Source organism: Leuciscus leuciscus, assembly GCF_965113295.1.
Source record: "Leuciscus leuciscus genome assembly, chromosome: 20".
Classification (NCBI taxonomy): Eukaryota; Metazoa; Chordata; class Actinopteri; order Cypriniformes; family Leuciscidae; genus Leuciscus; species Leuciscus leuciscus.
The window spans coordinates 29,707,947-29,731,285 of NC_138744.1; the positions used below are offsets into that span (position 1 = coordinate 29,707,947).

The 23,339-nt window shown below is 38.9% G+C and overlaps 1 protein-coding gene across 2 annotated transcripts in view; it reads right to left on the reverse strand.

The window, feature by feature from the left end:
* Positions 1–7,336: 7,336 nt before the first annotated feature.
* Positions 7,337–23,339, reverse strand: part of LOC309484221 (uncharacterized protein) — a 45,111-nt gene continuing 29,108 nt past the window's right edge. Inside the window, exons 4-5 of one of the 2 annotated variants that reach the window (XR_014200737.1) lie at positions 17,508–18,034; positions 7,337–8,813 (exon numbers count right to left, since the gene is read on the reverse strand). Coding sequence is in view for 1 of the 2 variants with exons in the window: in XM_082150513.1 (XP_082006639.1) it covers positions 8,784–8,813; positions 17,989–18,034 (76 nt within the window). In the remaining variant the exon portion in view is untranslated. The remainder of the gene's footprint in view (positions 8,814–17,507; positions 18,035–23,339) is intronic. The other variant, XM_082150513.1, reaches the window with a different exon arrangement.

Sequence of the window (23,339 nt, forward strand, 5' to 3'; positions counted from 1 at the left end):
TCAAATAATAGTGTATCGGATATTTCAATCACATTTTAATGAACATTTAGAATGTTATTTTGTAAAGAGCAAAGCCATTTGGTGTCATATTTTAAAACAATGACGAATTATTAAATGTATATTAACTGTATTAATCTTAAACTTAAACTGAAGCAAACCACTATCCTAAATCAAACTGTGAATTGTATGTAAAGTACAAAGGTGTAGACAGTATTTATGTCTAGGATTTGTTGACAGGACTATTCGTCTAAACTGAAATAGAGTGGTTCTCTCTCACATAAGCACTCTTTGTCGTTTGAATTCCCATTTAAAATGTTGGTTCAAAGCTCAAACATCTGGATAGCTTGTTACACACATTATTAGGGAGAAAAAGTGTGTAAAACAGCTTCTGACCGGAGACACATGCTGAGCTGCTTTGAGGGAACAGAAGGCATATTTTTGTAAGCATACTACATAGCTACATAGTGACCCCAAAATGTTTTCAAACACTTATGCCACACACACATACAAACAATTTTTTGTTGCATTAGACACATCGTCTGCAAACAAATTGTGCTAGGCCTTTTCACAACTATTTTGTTAAAGTCATTTTCCCTACCAGTAGGTCTTCACAAAAAGTCACTGACTCTTGTAGAGTAGGGTACAACGGGGCTAAAGGCGCGCCAGGGTAAAAGGCTCCTTTGATTGTATTTCCCTCTAAACCACTAGATGGCACAAAAACTTGCCACAGCACTTTCCAAAACATCCGCGTTTCAGGATGCACGTGGAAATTTGGCTGATCCTTGACCTAATTTGATCTAATATTTAATGTTTTCTAAAATATTGTTGATTTAAGAAGCAAATGAGAATCGCTAAAATTATTGAATAAATTTTGAGACAAAGGTCTTGTTAATGATTTTCATTAGTATTTGGGGTAAAAGGCGCCCCTGCTGTTGAGGCTAAAGACACAATAATTAACATGATAATAAATAGCTGGTGACTTTTCCATTTGTTGACATGACATGCTATTCAGATGGTAAATATTATATATCAAGTTGGGTGTCCACTTTAGATAATCATTATATTTATAATGAAGCAAGCATATTTAAAAATATGATATTAATCATATCATATCATATAATAAAATCTACTTTATTTTTACTACTATACATCTATGTTAAATTATTATTGGATCTCCTTCAGTGCTTTCAGAATCTTTACTTAAAATTGTTTCTGTATTTTTAAAATATATTTTTGCATTAACATTTTAATTTATTGAACGAAAATGAATTATTTTATTTATCAAAATAAACAGAAAATAGTACAAACTTTGCTAAAGTGATTGTTTTGAACAAGTATTAACTTAGCAATTATTAAAACAAACATATTATTTTAGCTAAAGTTTTTTGCATAAATACTGTGCAGTCTTTTGTCTGGGGTTTGATTTATTTTTATTTATTTTTTTTTTTACTTAATTATTATGTTTTTGTGTTGCTGTTCTATTGGATGCTCTCTCCTGCTCTCTCCCTTCAAAATACAAATAAATACAAAAAGATGCTATTTGCATTGCGTTGCGGGCTTGCAGCTTGCCAAAACATTTCACATTAGTTTCAGCTGACTGTGTAAATTATTTCTCAAATTGATGAGCTCGGTAATATAAATAAAGGTCAAATCACAATTTCCAGATGTGCGGCGAGCTTGGATGCAGCCAGCTCATTTGGAAATGAAAATAACACTCCCAGCGCTGTTGATTCAGGCAACGTGCTCAAAGACCTGAGAGCTAACTCAACCTTCAGCTGCCCACGCCGTGCCACAAACGCGCTCACTTTCACTCAGGCCAACAATGACACCGCGTGACTTCTGTTAGCCGGACACACGGAGTTCAACCACACAAAAGTCGAAAGCGTTTGAACTGGAAAGAGCTGCTGCTTTTTATTTGGTTGCAGCCACTGCTTGAGGCCCGAGGAGGAGGCAGAAAAATCTGCATTTGGGAAGAAACAAGATGGACATGAAAGATGGTCTGAATCGCAGTGAGGAATGTTCTTGTCGCGGGGCTAATGGAAAGGTTTGTGAGAGGGAGGGCGACTGCATTATCAGAGCCCAGCAGATGTGGCCCGCAGCCATACGGCTCCGAGAGAGAGAGCGTCCCAGCGACAGCCACCAGCGCACCCTCCGGGGAGTTCCACCTGCATAATCTGTGTCAACAGGTTCCAAATGCCCCAAAGTACGAAGGAGGGAGAGAAGAAAGAAGAGAGAAAACACTTACAAAGTAATTGTCTCTGCGGATTTTAACTCACAGTTCCAATTAACAGAAGTCTAGGCCGACCTTCGCCACCTCCTCATTCCTGCAGTGCGGGGTCATTTGTTGTGCTTGTGAGGATCCAAAAAAAAAAAAAAAAAAAAACTATGCCAAAGGAAACAGAGGAAAAGAAAAATAGGAGTGTGCCTCTGTCTCACCTTCTGGGAGAGGCAAGAGTGGGCCGCTTGGGTCAGGAGTGTATATATATATATATATATATATATATATATATATATATATATTACACACAGTGTATACATGCAATGATTTCTTAAAACTCAAGTTTTATAGTGACATTTAAAGTGCACATTTAACATCTGTATTCAATATGTTGCTCTGTTCTGTAAACATGGAATATTCTGATATTAATCTAAATTTGTTTTTGTTTTGTTTTTTCCTGATAAAGCGCCATGTAAACATATTAACCTGATTGCCATAAAGAGTTTAAGCCAGTATTATGTTTTCTAAAAACCTGAATTTGACAGCTGGTAGCAATAAAAACTAACATTTAACAAACATTAAAAGACACATCATAGATTTATTGTGTGTGTGTGTGTAAATATATATAAATTTGTGTATTTTGCAATTAATCATATTAGGGATGTCAACGATTAATCGACGATCGATTAATTGTCGATAATACATTTAATCGATACAACTTATCGATCATCGATTAAGCAGGTCTTCATGCGCGTGCGCGCTGCTCAACCGCGAAACATGTAAAGCGATCGCGCCGGAGTTATGTTTGGGACCATTTTACACCTTCATCATGACTATAAGTTTGCGTGTGCATTCGCAGCCTTTTGTTTTGTGCAAATGTAAGTTGTAATACTGTTTATTTTCTGTAGGCCTATCTATATCTGATTTATCTCATATTGGATGCATTTGGTTAAGAATTAACTCTGTAGTAAAGCGTCAGCTTCAGCGCGCGCAGCTCAAACGGCAGTGCACGACTAATAATGACTATTGGGACTGTAATATCACATAACATTATAAAGAGAACAATATTGTAATAAAACATTGTGAATTATTTGGGTTTAGTTGCCGTGTCGCGTTGCTCCAGGAAGAGCGCGTCCACAACATGAGTAGTTCTGAATGAATGGCACGTAACTTAGTTCAAGTTCACTTGTGCATGAATTTGCGTCATTTTGTGCAGATATAATTTGTAATATTATGTTTATTTTGAATATACCTGATTAATCTCATATAGGACGCGTTTCTTTTAGATAAATAACGTGCTAGCAAAGTGCTCCAGTTTAACGGTAGCAGATTCATTCAGCGCGTGCAGTTGTTCCAGGAAGAGCGCGTCCACAACAGTCACACATTCTAAGCGCATATGAGGCGGCGTTGGTGACACGTTGTATTAGTAGTTATATTTGATTATTAAATAATTAATTTAATTATCAATCACATCGAAACATTTTACAATCCTACTAGGCCTTTATTTATATTTAAAACCATTCTAATTGATTTGGTGAGGAACATAGCGTTTTGAGCAGCATTTGCAGACCCTGTCATGCTGTCATAGCCACTGCAGTAGACGCATATCGCAGTATTAAGGCTAACGATTAATCGATTAATTGATCGTTAATTTAAACGACGATCGATCATGGGATTTTGTGAAAATTGACATCCCTAAATCATATATAGCCTGATCAATTGCAAAATACACAAATATATTAGCCTGGGTTTCCCCATGCTGCATTTGCGCAGCGCAATTTTATTCACGCTGCTAGGCAGCCTGGACACCATGGACCAGATTTTCCCCTCAAAAAGGGAACCAATCACAGAACGGGGAGGTAGCAGCAAGACGATGACAACGTCTAGTGACACACCGAAGCAGTTTGTTTATATCTATGGATCCAACATGATATCTGATGCGAAGTTACCTTTCGATGCAGCCTTAGATAGTGTTCTAAGTAGTTTAGAACGCAAGTTTATTTCGTCCTCTTCCTCGTCGAATTTCTGTCACTCTACATTGTCATCTGGTATAATTGAAACGATTGGCTATGAGCTACGCACAGGCGCATTTGATAGACATTCGTAGCGCCCAATAAACGGATCTGGGCATTCGTAAACCACGCCTCAAATACGAGAAAATGAACGTGGTTCCCAGACCACGTCTCGATGAGACGAGGTCTGACGTTAGCCAGGCTACAAATATATACCGTTCTATGTGGATATATACAAGTTCTGTCATGGAACTCTAGATGGCGCAGGCCGACGAGTCCTTAAAGCATTCACTATAGCAGTTTGTAGCGTACTTTCAGAGTTCCTCTGAAACCCTCCGCCTTCCCCAGCTCCACCTGTATAGATCTACTATGGGTAATATTATCTATGATATTTGTGCTGCATTAGTATGTGTTACATCGGTGTATGTAGCAGCAGCAGCAGTGTAGCAGATCTATCCCACTAAGACCAAATACATTAACATTGTCATATCCATTACCATGCTAAAATATTCTGAGAGTTTTCACTTCTTTTCAAAATGAAGGCTTAACCTGACTATGGACCTTTAGGGGGAAGTCATGTTCTTGTAAAGATGCTAGTCACTGCTGAGTTCTGTTCATTTGTTATCATAGTTCTCAGGTGTAATATTAAGCCAGCGAGGACGGTCTTGGTCTATCGCTGAGTTTTTGAAGCTGATCTTTTTCTGTTCTCCATGACTGTGAGGGTTTGCATCTGACGTCTTCATGCTGGATCAATCCGGTGGTAGATGTTTCCACTGACACCTCCTGAGGGCAGATGTCTAAGTACGCGTGTGCTAGCGTGCAGTAATGCCTAAAGCATGACAAAGCAAAGCCAAGCACATTTTCACACGTCAGACTGTGAGAAAAAGTCGATCGAAAGTCACGTGCACGCTTGTGGAGCAATTTCCGTTTGATCCAAAAACAGGCAGGATTAAACAAGGCAAGTCTTGTTGAGGTTCATTGAAAGGCATAAACAACAACTTGCAAACCGGGGAAGCAAATAAACTGACCTATTCATCTGTGCCCGCTGTCTTTACTGAAGTCATCTATTTATAATAAGTCTGGCTGATAAATGTTTTAATAAATGCGCTGCATAATTCATCGTCGTCAGCCTAGTTTTAATTGACTTATACGAGTGTTGTAGAGAAGATCAAAGCGCTGATTAAAGCGATGTATACATCGCTGTCCGATGCCCTTACTCCGACGCCAACTTCTTAGAGATCAGAGAGGAAGTCTGGACTGAGACCTTCAATTATTCACCAGACTAATTCATTAACTGATTGATTATTTGATTATTCCAAACATTGTTGATGCTGAGATCTCACTTCTCCAAGGGCACAACTGGAAATCACTTCCTGTTTGGCTGTATTAAAGGAATCATTCACCTAAAAACTGAGTGTTTTCGTCATTCACTCGCCCTCATGTTATTCTGAACCAAAAAAAGCGTTTTAAGCCGAATGTCACAGCTTCTGTTTTTCTTTCAACCAAAGTAGATGATTTACTCTGCCCCCCAAAAAAGGAAAAATATGTTCATAGCAGTGCACAATACATTAAAAGTCTTTTGAAGTCAAATTATAGTTTTGTGTGAGGAACAGACCCACATTTAAGACAATCTGCTTTTTTGTCTTTTTTAGAACTTGGAAGTATAAATATCCATGTAATTTTAATGTATGGAAAAACAGAAGATTGACCACCCTTGTAGCATCACCCACAATAATTTTACAAATAATAATATAGGTTTGGAACCAAATCAAGTCAATGCTAGCAAATTGTTTTATTTTTGGGTAAACTATTTCTCTGGAATTAGTTTTTCTTTTCTTTTTTCTTCCCGATTTGAAATATTGTATTAACCGGAGGGATTTAGACGAGAGATATTTAGGCAGGAACTGAGACAGGAACAATGATCATTTTCTAGAGGAGTCTTAATGAGGAAAAGGATTCCTAAAGCTAACAACTGGTCTCATTATTCGACAGCCCATTAGTGAACCTAAATAAAAGCTGTTCTCACTCCACTATGTGTTCATTCTGTCAAAGACCTTTAATTATCTTGTCTTATAATGTGCCGGTATCTCGTAAGGCTCATTTCTGCTGGAATTTCAGCGGATGTGTCACCAGAAGAAGCTTCTGTAAGGAAGCACAGTCGTTGCCCCAGAGAGTTAGGGAACAGCGTTCTGTTTACTGGGATGCTTCTTTCACTTGACAGTTTGATGTTTAACAAACTGTATTGTGTGAAGCCTGATGTCTTCCATCAACACTGACAGGGGTTGATTATTGAACGCCAGCTTCCTGGAATTAAGAAAAGAACACCGTGGAAATGTTTATCTTAGTCGTAAATCAATTTGCTCAGGTTGTTTAACACCTTAAGATGTTTGCAAAGGGAAACATATAGACGCTGCGATATTTTGACTCACGCAGGACGACAGCCTCAGATGTGAGGAGGGCTTGATTAAAAAATCCTTTTGTCAAACAAAGTAGGTCATACAAAGATACAGTTTAATGTGCCTTTACAAGGATATATTTAAATTGAGAATTTGAGAAGGAAACAATACTTTTCTTTGTACGAACATGCACCAATTATGAATTGTTCCTTGTAATGTTGGTTCAGGTTGACTTGTTGCCTGAGGCTCACATCAAAGACTTTATTGCTGTTTCATGTCTCTGCTTGCCCACATCATTTCAGTCTGTGTGCGTCCTCATGCATCACAAGGATTTTATTGCCTGTATGACTTAATAAAGAGTTTTAAGCAAGGGGGAGGAGCTGCAGTTGCCAGAAGTTCAGTATAACAAATATATAGGGACTGCATATTAGTCATCATGAAAGTTCATTAAAAGTACTCTTAAGCATATAGACAGTGCACACAACACAATATTTACTGTAAGGGTAAAATAAATGACACCAAAATAATGCAGCAAATAAAAATAAATAAAAATGTAATTCCAACTATAGGACAATAAGTTGACAACTATAAGATAACAACATTTTGCTAACTAAAATCATTAATAATATTTACATTTCATTTTGATTAGATATATTTAAATTTAAACAGCATTAATATTATTGATATTTATAAATACATTTTAATATTATTTTACTGTAAAAGTACATGCATTTTTAAATACAGAATAGATTTTCACCACAAATTTTAAAACCATTTTACAGTATTTTACAGTAAAATCGATTGTACTGCCCCATTATGCTAACAGACATTTACTAATCTTTTATCCCATCTCATTTAAGCAGACATGTCTGTTTAATGATCATACAAACATTTTGCCATTCAGGAGTTGTTAATGTTTAATATGTAACTAGTAAGGAAGTACATAGTGTGTTCACAGTAAATGTTCATTGTGGTTTTGTAAATGTGGCATTGTACATACAGCCGTTCATTTATTATAATTGCATTATACAGATAAAAATGTGCCGACATGGAGTAATAAAAATGTAACCAGGAGCCGGGTGTCTTCAATTCAAATGAGATAACTAATAGCAAATAAGTAAACTGAGCATTGTAGCATTACTCTTTGGCTTTCTTTTGGCCTGTTTTGGCCTTTTGATCCAGAGTCTGTTGTCAACCTCAGTGGGTGTGGGATCAACATCGGCCTGTTCCCGCCCCTCCGTTCATCCCAGGAGAGCCATTCCAAAGCTGCATTAATTATTACACACCTGAACAATACCAGTGGCTTCCAGGGCCAGTCAGCTATACATCAGAGGAAGTCAGGCACATTTCATTCAGACGATGTAATGGTTTGACCTTTCTGCCTTTAGAAGACAGAAAGAAAGATGGGGATAGAGAGAGGGGGTGAGAGAAAAGGAAAAGGGTGAGAAGTGCTGAATCTTGGACAAATGTATGTGGAAGTAGGATACTCTGTTCCGCCACCTCTGGCTGGTAATTGCCATGTAATGAAGTTATTAATGTTTGGTGGAATTTACAGGCCTGATATCCCCTGGCTCCCAAGCCCCCACATCCTCTCAAACTTGCTTCTCTTTTGTTGGCTACCACAAAAGAAACACAGGCAATATGTGAAGACTCATTAATTTCCTTTCCCTCTTGCTGTCCTTTTTTGTATAGGTTTCCCCCTCCCTTCTTTACTGTCTCTTTCACCAACTCCTCCTCAGTGTGAGTCGTGGTTTTGCACCCCATTCTGCCGGTTTAAGGTTGTAACAATGTTTGTGGTAGATTGACACAATTGAGGTAAATGAATGGACAAGCCTGCCTCTTTTTCCCTTTCAAAACCCTTTAACCAGCCATGCTTTTTTATGGCTAAGCACAATTGCCTAGTTACACATCTGGGAACAATGCAAATGCATAATCAACAAGGGTCCCAAGACCCAGCCCTGAGGTGTCTCGCATCAGCGGGGCAGAGTCTGGCTTAATTGGTGATACGTGGATGGTTCTGGTCCTCAGGTCCTTAATCCACAAACACTCTGCCCACACTCAGGCTCTCCTGCTGGGGCCGCGTGACCCCGAGCAGACCCCTATGGTACCTTAGCTGACCCCGGAGAACCAGGAGGAGCAGCCTCTGCCCTCTGCATCTCAAACCCCGATGCTGAATGTCAGGAGGCACTGTGAGTGAAATCAATAGTTATAAACAGCAAGGTAATAAATTACTACTCGTGGGGGCTTCAGACAAATTGGAAGCCAGCAGGAAATCCCTGAAAATAGTCTTCATGTTTTTACCCTTGTTTCCCATTAGCTGCTCCAGGGCAGTAAATCGTTTTGAGTGAATTCATTTGCACATGCAAAAGCCACCGGTTCTGAAGCTCTGCATAGGTCATTGCCACTGTAGCAGAAATAAAGACACTCAGGAGCAGCAAATAGGGAGCATTTTAGGTTCCTCAAGGTCCACAAGACGACAGGATGAGCACAGAAATATTTTTATAAATTCATTCAGTCATTCATTCAGTGCAGTGTAGTAGAAAGTTCATTAAAGTTCATAGGTTGAAATTAATTAAACCTATCCACGTTGCAAAAAACAACATAAGTCAAGTTGTCTTTATTTATATGGAGCTTTTTTAGAATTGTTTCAAAGCAGCTTTACAATATAAAAAATTTAAATCAATGATGCAAATTCAAATTCAGCTGTAAAGCATCTCAAAAAAGCCAATAGTGCCATAATTTAGGCTACGTTGACACTGTCAGTCCAAATCCGATTTTTGTGCTTATTCGATTGAAATCCGATCAGATTTAGCAAAGGTAAATGGTAAAATAATTTTTTTACAAATTAGTTTCAAAGCTACATTCATATGTGGTAGGAAAATCCTATTCAAATAACATTTCTGGAGATCCATTTCAGTCTGTCCAATTTGATCGGATTTCGTGTGGTTTGTGACATTCCCTTGCCACGTAAAACGTAAATGTCAGATATTGTTATAGGAAACATGCTGAAAGTCGTTGCAGAAACAAGGTTGTATTGTTGGAAAGTACCGGACGAGCAGAAAATGACAACATAATGGAGACATGTTTTGAGACCGGCGGAGACGACAGCACGGAATAAAGCCGCTCATACCAGACTCCTACATTTCTGCCAGACATTTAAGTCCAGCGTGGAGGCTACACATTTTCATGTTGCAAATAAGACAACATCTCTATTGAAAACCGCTCCATGTTGCAGTTGTTGTTTTGAGTGTATTCCTACCAATGCAGCGTAATTGCCATATAAACAAATGCAGATATTCCTGAAATCGGATTGGAACCGTTGGGATTCACAATCAGATTTGGACTAGAAGTGTGAACGTAGCCTTAGCTCAAGTCAATTCAGTGTTGATTCAGGTCAGTTTAATATCTGTGTAAAGTTCAATTATGAAACAAGTTCAATTGAGCTATAAGCAGGTCTACTGAAGACAATAGTTTTGTTATTCACTGAGTCAGGTCAATGTTGATTCAAATTAGTGATATAACATAGTGTCAATGTTGCAAAAAAACAAAAACAAAGGTCAATTATGAAATGAATTTGATTCAGCTATAAGCAGCTCAACAGAAGACTAAAGTGTCATTATTCAGCTCAATTCAGTTCAAGTTTTGTTCTTAACTAATAATTTCAGTGCAATCAAATCAGTAATATTTATCTTGCCCTTACAACATCCTGCAAATATACATTTGAAGAATTATGTAGCCAACCATATTTGCTTGTTTTCTGAAAAGCCATACAATATTCCTAGGATTGTACATCTAGATACAGGGTGAGACCAAATCATCTAAAATACTTCATTATTGGTATACCGCAATCCGATGTTTGGTGCTCCTTTCTGTCCATCTTTCTCCGTCTCCCACACAACCCCTCCCAAACCTGACCATAACTCAGCCATGCGGAGAGAGTTTGTGATGGAGTTGGGTCAGCTGCACTGGGGTGAGTAATTAACTAGAATTAAGTCATTAAACTGTCCCAGCTGTGTCCATGAATATGTGTGAGCCCAAGCCGGTAATCCAGTCGCTACAGTCTGGCTGATAGGGAGAGGGGTGATGTGGGACCAGTACACGTCACTGGAAGCTTTGCTCACTCTTCCTCCTGCCAGTCCAATTCAAGAGCCAATCAAGCTGTATGTAGACTATTGCTAGCATACTTTAAGAGGCTAATTGTTTCGTGCTCTCTTGGAAATAAAATTAACCATCAACACATGTTTGCTCTCATTCTATAATGATTGTTAAAAGCAGGGCAATGAATCTTGGTGTGCTGTTAATTGATGAGAGGCTGTTCTGGGCCCTACGGTGCTGCTGGCAAGTGACCACGCAAAATTTTCAGAGTTGGCACGAGGAAGAGTAACATGCCAAGAGCAGTTTGGATCTGTTAGTTATATAACAATTAGGGCTGGGCGATATACTGAATATTCACGATATATTCGCAATGCTTTTATGGTGATATAAAATTAAGACACATTGTGATCAATTTAAAGCAATTTAGACTAGACTAGTTTTATGATACTGTGTTGCAATTCACAAGTTTGAGAACACCAAAGACACATACTTTGTTATTGCTTCCATTTCAACTGCATGTTTCAATTGGTTCAATGACCTCATCACTCATGAAAAATCATGTTATTAATATTTTTACTAAAACATATGAAAGTTTTTGGGTACTGCTGATGTCCATAAGAATATATATGTTTGTAAATCATTAATTCTTGTGTTCATTTAGTGCAGGGATGTCCAAACCTTCTCCTGGAGGGTCAATTTCCTTAGGTCCAACTTGCCTCAACACACCTGTCTGGAAGATTCTAATCTTGAAGAATCCTGGTTCAGGTGTGTTTAATTAGGGTTTGGGCTAGACCTACTGGACAGTGACCTTCCAGGAGCAGGATTGGACACCCATACTTTAGTGAAAAATGTGCATTGATTATTTAAATTAATTGGCTGTATTTTATGTCCTGGTCTAAGCATTTTGTATCTACTTTGCAAGGCTGTTTGATGGTTCTGATGGTTTGACATTCTACGTTAAAAAAGATCAATAAGATATAACAACGTGCTTTTAAATTGCTTTAAAGGGTTAATTCACCCACAAATGTAAATTATGTCAGCAATTACTCACCCTCGTGTTGTTCCAAAAAAAGTAAAATTTTCAACATTTTTATGTTACAGAAGATTCAAATATATTTTTTGTTGGTTTAATGCAATTTAAGTTGACAAGACTTAAACATCTAAGTTAATTGTACTTAAATTTAAGGCAGCAACCTATTTTTTATATTTTTTTTTACAGTGAAGATATATATATTGAATATTGTCAAGCCGAAAAATAAGCATAAAACCTATTACTAATATTAGAATGAATATTGCACGAATGATCAGGCTTCTCGGCCAAGGAAAATTATGTTTTAATGAGCGTTTAAAAATCAAATTCAGTGAAACATCCTTTACTAGATATTTTATGTCAATATTATAATATTAATTGATGATTTTTAACAATGAATCTTCCATAATCATGTAAATCAGTTACTGTAGAAAAGCTTTTGATGGTTGTCAGCCCAACAACAAGCAGAGATCAAATAGTAAGTTAAAAATATATATCAAAATATTTATTATTGCCAGTTTTTTGTTGTTTTGAACAATCAAACTGACTGTCTGTTTCATAAAACATTTAAAACATGCATTCTGCATGAATGGATAGGCACAAAGCTACATGAATTATGTAATTTATTCATCTCGCTTTTAAGAAGATACATAATTTTACATTGCAAGACAAACAAGGGTCTGATAGACATACCACAAAAAAATAAATAAAAAAAATATGTAAAACATGTGCAGGTGTGGGAGGACGAGAGGCTTTTGAAATATGAGACGTGGGCTTGATGAATTGTCTGAAAATGAGTGTTTGACTGCGGGTTCATGTCTATGAACACCTTGCCTCTTCTCTCACTGCACTGGAATGCAGTGCGTCTGTCTCTCTCCAGGCACTTGGTAATCTCCTCCCAAGTAGGACAAGAGTAATCGCTAATAATACCTATTAGCTAATCAGCTGATTCCCATGAACCATTTTTATCTTTCTCTGAGAACTCACATTTCAAAATAAACAAAACCCGTCTAACCCATTGGACTCGGTTCAGTACCATCCAAGGTTTTGATCATCCTTAATTACAATGCTATGTATGAATAAACCCTAGCATGTGGTCTGTAGTGTTAACTTCAACAAGCATGCAGATAGCAACAATTAAAGCTCTTTTTAATGCTCCTGTCTGCGAGTATCTGAGTGAGTGAACAATGAGGTATTGACAGAGTGGAGCTTAGATAAGGACAATTTTTCCTCATGAGTGGAGATACAACAGCGATTCTAGTCATTCGCACTTAGCGAGGGTCTCAAAGGGTGGATGGGGAAGATGAAGTGAGGTTAGGGTCATAATAGTACCAGTTAGTCTCCAAAATGCTGAATGATACAGAGAGTGAGGTCTTGCTGGAGGAGTTGTCTGAGCAAAACACTTATTAAAGTCTCACTTACACTCGAGCTTCCCTCAGAGTCTGGCCTTGGGCTGACTAGATATTTATCAAGCTGATAATTACAGCATTCCTAGACCCGTGTCACTGAGGTGTTTAGGGATTTTACAGCACAGCATCATCTAAAGCCTATTCAGACAGGAATTCACTAAAAAATGAATTTAGCTTCTTGTTCAATTTGCTTGAAACGAGTTACTCCAATACAGTAATTTCAAGATGTTGTCACAACTTAATTTACAATTTACTTAACCCACTTGAGTTGACATTACATGAATGTGTGTGTGTGTGTGTGTGTGTGTGTGTGTGTGTGTGTGTGTGTGTGTGTGTGTGTGTGTGTGTGTGTGTGTCTGTGTGTTAGTAGCATTATAGAAACTAGTGCTCATTCCCATATTATACATCCTAAATAGAGAGGTGCAGGACGTCAGAACCCGGAAGTCTAATTCGCTGTTGGTTCTTTCAAGATTATCCTATTGGATTTTATAATGGGGTTTTGCAATTTATGAGTAAAATAAAGCCTGTGGTAAACATAACTTGATGATACGTTGATGTTATGTACTACAACATACACTGCACACACTCACACCCCAAACTATCTTATCTAGTTTCTTATTAGAAACAGACATTTTCAAAAATGAACATAACAGCTTCAAAATTCTCGTTTTTGCTATGGGTGTGTGTAATTTATGTTATAGTACAAAACGTTAAAGTACGGTCAATATATGTTTACCACAGGATTTTTATTTTACACATTAATTGAAAAACCCCATTATAAAACGCCGAACCAGACGTGAGTTAGTCTTCCGGGTTCTTACTCTACAGTTCCAAATATACTGGAATGGTCTAGTATTTCCTGTTACAATCCAAAGTGCTGATTCCTTGCGCACTCTAACGGATAATATTGCCCACAACACATTGTGCATTGGATGAGGATTTGATTAGAACTAACAAACATGGCGGATACGTGAGATTGATGCAGGGGGGTAATCGAGCTCTCGATTTCCGTACCACCCCCGGCGGCCGCCATTGGCTAACAAGCCTTCACCTGCTGTTAGCATCCCATTGACTCCCATTCATTTTGGCGTCACTTTGACAGCGAATAACTTTACATCTGAGGCGTTTAAAGACTCCATTTGTCCATTATTTATTTCTAAAGAAACACGACAATGTATAAAAGGCTCCATTACCTTGTATCTTACGTTATGGCCACGTAGAAGCAGTTTTTGTAAAAACAGGCTAACGATTGCGTCATAACCACGCGACTCTCTGGAAATTACCGTATAGACAGGAGGAGAAGCTCGCAGTCAATCGGGGGGACGTGGAGGCATAAAGTCCGATAAAGTCAAGGGAGAAGCCCATAGAGAGTCATAAAGTTGCTCCTGCTCCTAGCTCATGGACAGCTACTCACGCTCTCGTCTCTGCAAGTTTCGGAAGGGAATGATTCAGATTTCTCTTGGCACAGCTACTAGAAGACTTACAACTGTCAGACAGGCTGCTCACGTCATCAAGCTCAGTTTGAGTCTGCGCAGTTCGCTCGGCAATCAGGAAATGAGTGCTTCTAATTTGCTTCACTTTTCTCCGTTGAAACCTATGGGGTCGCTGTGTCCAGTTTATATACTGTCTATGGATTGATGGTTAGAGAGGTTTAGATAAAGGAGTCATAATAATTAAGTAAATAATAATTAGTATGTGACCTGACAGAAATACTTATTCAATGTTATCCACATTGTATTTCATCTACAAGAACATTGTGAACTTTTATAAAGACACGTTTGGTCATTAACTTTTAAATGCATCATTATGCAAGCACATGATGAGAGTCTCCGCATGAAAGACCCACAACTGGCAGATCAACGTGCGACTGCATTTCTCTCCGATATGGTAGGAAATTAAATTGAATGTGGGGGATTTTAACTGGGACAGATGATTGACAGGGCAGTTTAAACGGTGACAGGATGCACATAACTAAACAATAGAGCGGCCCTTTAAAGATGCAATTATAACGAAGTATGTCCCAAAGCTTGCCTACTTTTCTGCTACACTCAAAAGTATGTACTTTTTCTTTACAAAAACTGTACATACTTTTAGGACATAGTATAAGTAGGCAAATTGGGAGCCAGCATAGGAACAGGATTTCCACTTCCCATGCAGAAATAAGGAGGAGACTAGGTAATGGTTAATGCTCTATTTTGTTAGTATGTTAAAGAGTTTCTGTTATGTTGGTGTTTTTTTTTTTTTAGGTTTAGATGAGTTTACTCAATTTAGTTTAGTTCATTGTGTGGAACCACTCTCCATAGTTGAATTAAGTTGAGCCCAAAAAAAAAAAAAATGTTTATGTTGTTTTTCAGTGTGACGATCATGGGCCAATGAGTTTTTGCTTCATTTATATACTGTATGCTATGACACTCTCACTCCTTTTCTAAGTGGTTAATTCCAGACTCAGTGTTTGACACGTTCTGCTATGGACTTCTATAAAAAGCAAAACACTGCAAGCCATTGTTATAAAACACTAAGTGATTTGACACAGCAATAAACACACCCATAAATGTTGAAATTACTGTTGAATAGGATTCATTATTGGCCAGATATCCAACTTCATGCTGGAGATAGCTAAAGAACAGGCCAGCAAACAAATGTGAAGCTCTTTTTTGCTCCATATCATCTATGATTCATCATCGGTGAAATAGCCAACTTCATATGTCGGAGAATGGGCCAACTTTGATGCCGATACTGCTGAACTGTCCTGTCTTACAGCACTAGTGGTTGTTGAACTGTGACTTGAGCTGCTTAAAGTGTCTATCTGCTCTTCGCCTCCATCACTCGCCTATTTTAAGATATCGCGCCATTCCCGTTGCCTCTCTCCCATCCACTAGATGAACGATGACAAGAACTATCTCTCCTTTTAACCTTTGCCGCCCTGCTCTGAAATTCTTATCGCGAGCCTCTTGAAGCATTTGAAACAGATAATGGTCATTCACCGTCTGAGACGTATCCTCTGGTGACTTAGCTCATATAAAGGGCTCGTGGGAATGAGGGACCAGCCATATTATCCATATAAGTCAAGAGGGAACACAATCACATCCTCAATGATGTGAGTACTGTGGATTGGTTAACATCATTTGATATTATAGTGCTTGATGTTGTGACAAATGTTTGCAATTGCAAAAGAAAAGTACTAAATGCTCTACTCTTAAAGAGATAGTTCACCCAAAAATGAAAAGTAGCCCATGATTTACTCAACCTCAAGTCATCCTTGGTGTATATGGCATTCTTTTTTCAGACGAATACAATCGGAGTTATATAACACAATGTCCTGGCTCTTCCAAGCTTTATAATGGCAGTGAATGGTTGTTTCTGTTTTAAAGTCCATAAAAGTGCATCCATCCATGATAAAAGTGCTCCACACAACTCATGGGGGTTAATAAAGGCCTTCTGAAGTGAAGCGATGAGTTTGTGTAAGAAAAATAGAGAGTAAATCATGGGCTATTTTTCATTTGTGGGTGAACTATCCCTTTAAAACTGTGTATTAGGCAGCAAGTCATTTTAATCAATTAATATTTAATTTAAAATTGTGGTATTTTTACATAGTTTAGTTGTTATTGACTTGGTGGTGGCAGGCTACATGTATTAAATAAATATTTTATTGATTTGTCTCATTTACTCACAATCATGTTATTTCAAACTCGTATGACTTATTTTTATAATGCAGATGACCACATTTTCTGAGAACATAGACTTTAATTCAAATCTATTTGTGCAGTGAAAATTTGCCAAAATTGAAATCATTAAATACATTTAACGATGACAGAATTTTAATTTAATGTATTCCTTTAAAATACATAATGCAATGCAAATAGAACAAAAATAAATGTTGTCATTGATTTTAACCTAATATATGCATGCACTGTATGTAAGCTGTTCACTCATCGCACATCTGTGTTTTAGTTAGGAGTTGCGCACTGCGGAGGAGCTTCTGTTCTTTTCCAGATAACCCCCCCCCCCCCCAAAAAAAAAAAAAAAAAAACTGAGCTCATCCTGCAAGCTTTGCATCTCTTAAATTAGGGTTATGTTGTTACTGCAATGAAAGCTATGAAAAACTATGAGACACTAGAAGTTTGTGGACGGAGCAGAGAAGAATTTATGGTCTGATGTCACCATGCCAATGATTCATTTGCAGATTTCCCTGTGTGCTGTCTGATAAAAAAAATAGCACATCAGTAATTTTGAGGCCAACTTTTTGGTGTCTGGAACAAACAGTAGTGGATATGACTCACTGCTCCATTCGCATCCAAGAAGTACACAGGAACACACGCATGCACGGGTGGATACTCTCTTACCCACCTATTTAATTTCCTTCGGCCTTGTCTGTTTTGGCAGGCCGGAGACTCGATTGGTCAGCTGCGAGGTTTTCCCGTCTCCAGGCTGGATTTGAGACGTGCGAGCAAAGGAGAAGTCAGATTAGGTTGACGCGAGCTGTTTTTCCAAGGTCTCCCCACGCTCCGCGCCATTGTTATTGTAGGAAAGCGATAATACTTCTCACTTGAATCATAGCCCCCGCTATAGCCATGCTTAACTCCAGCGTGCACACAGATGTATCAGATTAAATCGTATCTCCGAGTCCTCGCAACACTCCGACTCCGGGACTGCCAGAAGGCCCGTAGGCAACGACTAAATTGCTTTGGTTTCAGTACACAAGGAGGCTGGCCCAGACAAGCTGGATCAGCACATTAGATGTGAATCCCTCCCAGATTTGAAGGCAGCCTTTAGCACAATTATTGATTTAGAGGGATGATTAGATTTAATTGAAGAAGACTGTTCCTACCTGTAGCTCCGCTGGAGGCTTCGGGAGCAGCGGATAGACGCCCCACCTAAATTCATGGTGACAGGACAGACGAAGCCAGTTATTTTCTACAGAGAGGTTTTTACATGGCCAATAAACTTTAATAAAACCTCACAGCAGACACATCGCTCGCTCGATTGTATGAAAGTACTAAAGTGGTTACCGTTGTATTTGTCAGCTATAAGAGAGAATCAAAAATAATAGATGAAAATGTTGGAAACCCTGCAAAATCCTCTCTCGCTAACATTTCCACATTACAGTTATCATGAGTAGCAATTACTAAAACAAAGTAGCATGACTTAAATCATTTATGTGCTAAATCATTATTTAATAAATGTTGTTATCCCTTGAAGATTCTTAGAAACATCTCAGCCTCAGTGGAGATGTTTGTAGCTTGATTTTACTCGTTGCTCTGTGGTGAACGTGCGAGTGCCCCTCAGCACTGCACAAACCATAATTCATCAGATTTTTCTCCGATTTTCAACCCGCTTTGTATTGTTACAATGCTGTAGTATATATAAATTAACAATCTTTATTCGAGAAGGGATGGAACTGACTAAATGAAATATTGACTACAAACATGGAGGTTTTTCAGATTTCCCATGGCGTCGTTCTCTCCATATTTACATTTTTTGCAGCCTTTAGCTACTGCCTACAACATGCTGGATCTTTCACTGGAAACCGAAAATAAACCGCTCCCACTAAACGCTTAAGGTCCTTGCACACTGAGTCCGAAAATCTCATCAGAAACTTTTGCACGTTAAAAAATAAATATGACCTCACGTTGTGTCAATCACGTTTACACATTGCCTCCGAAACTTTCGTCTGTAAAAAAAATTCGGATCGGGTTTGATTTTCGCCATTTTTCGCATCCGTAGCAATCATTTTAAGAGGTGTTTTGACAATTCAGAGCCACCGAATGACGAATACGAAAAAACGCAAACGGAAATTTCGAACTCAGTGTGCAAGGACTTTTACTCTTTGAATTCTTGCACCAGGGAACAATACAAGTCGACACCATTATTACTAAATGTTTGCTAAGAAGTATTTCCTACTAAGCCAAGGCCATATTTGACTCTGGTCAAGTGTATCCATAGCAGACTAGTGGGAGTGGCTTTGAATGGCAACATGTGCAGTGCATTATGGGTGTTGAAGTTTTCCAACAACAGCCTTTTTTTTTCTCAAATCACTAGTTAGGAAGCACTTATTTACATTTTTCCCCTTTCTACTGCATATGCAGCCACGTTTTATTGAAAGCCCATTTTGCCAGAGATGAAGTACCCCTTTAATATGACCATTGAATATTATATGCTAATTTTAAGGCTTGAAAACATGAGGCCTAAAACTGTAGCTTGCCTCTCTGCCAGTTTAATCATTTTTGACATTATGCTCAATTTGGAAGCTACACTGAACCACACAAATGTCAAATATTCGTGCACAGAACCCACCTAAGAGTACAACCATATAATCGCAAATAGGCTAGATCTAATAGGTCTCCCAGGATGTGGATAAAAGCCTGGGCGCTGAGACGCCAAACACTATGGGCATCACAGTGCATTGATTGGGGCCAAACACTCGGCTAATGAACCTCCTCAATGCCAGGTAGTATGGCGGCCATAACCACCCAATACCCCGCACAGCTGATCTGGATCCCCTCGGATCAACTCTCTGCCAGAGAACCCAGCACCACACGCCTGTTGGAGAGATACTGCAGCCATTTGGTTGGCATTCACGCTTCCTGACGTTTTATCATGTCCATTCCTGCACTGCCATCTAAGTTAGTGAATGCCACCATAGAAAACATCAGGGGATCTGTTAGTCCATATGAAAATGGTTAACTTGGTCAGAAGAATTTGGATATGCAGGATGTTCATATAGGACAAAAAAATAGGACAACATTGAGCAACATTCTGGTTCCAATCATTAAAGTGGCAAATAAAGCAAACACATAAACTATACAGTCCCAAATGACATACTGTGCTCTCAACTGTCTAGCGTATCATTTTATTTTTCATCTTTTTTTAATCCAGCATCAGAGTCTGATAAGGAAATGAATGCAGTGATAGTTGAAGGAATAGTTGACTTAAAAACAAACATGTATGAATTTATTTCTTCTGCTGAACACAAAATATGATATTTTGAAGAATATCGGTAACCAAACAAATGATGGACCCCATTGACTTCCATAATATATATCTTTTTTTCTACTATGGAAGTCAATGGGGTACATCAACTCTTTAGTTACCGAAATGTTCTGTGTTCAGCAGAAGAAAGAAATTCATACATGTTTGAAGTGTCCAGTTTTTCGGTTAATTAAGTGCATCATCCAGGTGAACACTCTACTCACACTACAAAATGGCAAAGAATAGTGGATGTGAATTGGGAAGCACCTTTTGTGTTTTTGTCATTTTGCGCTCTACTGAAACAGAGTCCATCATTGTCCGTCAGCCGTGACCTTGTACATTTGAGGTGTATGGCGTGAAGGGACTTTGGGCTGTGAAACACGTGTTTTTGACGTTGCCCTCTGTGAGAACAGCCCACTGCGAACAGAGCCGAGAGGCCAAAGAACCAGCATCACAAGTGCAACACGATCCCTTAACTTCGGTTCTGCCAGGCATATTACGCACTTATGGAGCACATTCAGGGGACATTTTTTATGTCCCGCTACGGCACAGCCAACTCCAATGCAGCTAGCTCCGAAAGGTCTTCCCCATGTTTCTTTCGGGACTCGCACGGCGCGTGTTCTCCATCCCGGTTTGCGCCGGCTGCCACGACCCACTCAATATAGACAGTATATTTCAGCAGTCAACTTTTGGCTCTCGTAGGCAAGACAGATGAAAACGCAGCGGTGGCAGTATGAGATTTCAGCGCGGGTCCAGATTAAACTGGACTCTCCCAAATGAGAGCTGACAGGCTCAACGAGCGGCAGATCATTTCTGGTGAGCGCTGCAGTCTGTGGAGCCGCCCCCACGGAGCAGAGGTGAGCCGGTAAGGATGATAACTCATACCCTTAATTGAATCGTGGCTTTAAATTTCATAATACAAGATGCCCATGTGACAGCTGCCGAAAAAAATGAGGCGATGGAGCCAAGGGTATAGCATAATAAGAGGAAGGGAGGAGGGGGAAACGTCTCGGGCACATCGAGCGAGGTACGGGGGATATTCTTCTTTGATAACGGATAGCCTCCAGTTGTATGGACCATTATTCCAAGCACACCTTACAAAGCAAATGAACTTGACAGATGGTTGTGTCACCCAAACCCTTGACTACCGGGCCGATTATGCAGAAAACAATACAATAGAAAAGGGAATCATTACCAAAGGAACTCGGTTAGTCCGCCGAGGACAATGCCATGCATAGGAACAAAATTACACTTGTGAAATTGGACAGTGAGAATGAGTTTAACATAAAGTGGGTTACAGCCAGGCAATCTGTCATAGCTAAAGCTATTGTCTGGGCCTGCTTGCATGGCATATGAAGTCATCTGTCATCTTTCTGGCTCTATTAATGGTCGCCGCTCAATTCTTAAACGATAGCTTTCACCAGGGCGGACCTGCCAGTCCGTGCATGCTGATGAGATCCCAGGCTTCTCACGCACGTACCGAACATCGGCGTGCAACGAGCGGGAAGTTGGCTTTGTTGACATGGCGTCTTTGGCATTTTTAGGGTGAGCTTGCTGTTTTAATTGCAAAACATTGAGCTTCTGTGTTGGTCATGTTTGACAGCAGAGTTTGGACACCTTCTCTAAGACAATTCTTCTGGAGGTAATCGCACTTGGAAGTTCAAAACTCTACCATCATAATACGTGGGCCGTGAAGAGAGTTGGCTGTGCTGCTTCATAGACATGATGTGTTTCCAGTCAGTGCTTTTGAACTAATGTATGTGAATGGCATAGTTATATATATATATATATATATATATATATATATATTTTTTTTTTCATCTGACTCACATTTATTATGATGCAACCCTTTCTGAGAAAGAAGGTAAAGAAGTCCAAATCCATGTGGATTAACCTTAGAACACTTCAAATTAGCATATAACAACTTGTTTTTTATCAATGGAAATAAAATGTAATGATCTATTGATCAAAATTAATTTAAAGATGACTGGTTATGGCATAAAACCTCCACCACAGAAACAAATGCAAGTATTAGAACTAGAAAGTGTTTGACTCTAATCTAAACTAGCATATATACACATTTTGAACTCAAATACACAACAGCAAATAACTATATTAAATATGTCTATTTGCTGTTAGGTGTGGTCTTTCATTAAGGACATATCGTGGACCTATGCAGTGTGGAGCTGTATTTGAACAAACTTGCTATTAACATAAATATAAGTCTGAACATGAACATAGAGGTGTTAATACAAATTATTTTAATATAAAAATTAGCAACTGTAAATGTGAAAAAAAATCTAGAAAAATTCCTCTTTTAGGGCTAAAAATACATTGCCCCTGTAAGTTGAAATAATGAAGCTCGAGGAATAGTGTATCACTGTCTCTTTAATGTGAGCAAAACAATGTGGACTAAAATGAACTCTCAGCATGCACAAGTGCTATAAATGCTACTTGGCTGAACATTGAGTTTATTAGAGCCCGGATTTCCTTTTAATTGCCTGAAATATCGAGGACTCAACCACAGTTCGGCAGCCATGTGTTTGTTAAAGCCCCAGCAAACATTTCTCTTTCTTAATGAACTCTCCTCCTTGTCTCATTACTCCGCCAATTCACAAGTCAAACCCAGAGCAGCCAATATAGAGCTTGCAGCCCGCCGTTAGGTGCGTAAACATGAACGAATCAAAGGCCCTGTTTGTGCCGCAGCACACTGCAACTTTTCAGGAAGAGAAATAGGCCTTAAAATAGGAAATGTCACACTAGCTTGTAAGGGACTAACAGAGCTGTATCTTGAAAAGAGGGCAAGAGCGAGTCAAAATCGTCTCTTTAAATGACTTCGATCTCTTGTGCGATGAATCACAGAGAGTTGCAAATCCTTTTTAGCTAATTGCTACCAGCTCGTGAGATTCTCCCCCCGTGTTCAATATCAATTTTCAGGGCCAAAGGAGATAGTGCATCTCCCCGGAGTCCTCCAGCTACTCTGATAAAACTGCACAACAGCACTTAGCGAGTTCAGCTGGGGGAAAAAGAGAGCGGGGCCATCTTATTCACAGCTGCTAGTGGTAATGAAGGAGAAAAAATCAGACAATCGAAGTGAGGCAGCGAGCTTCCTGGTGCCATGCGCTCCGCGACCTTCTAGGGGAGAGACGTACACGTTTACAGCACCAATTTCAGCCGGAAAAGCAAAACCGGTTCCGCACATAAAGATGT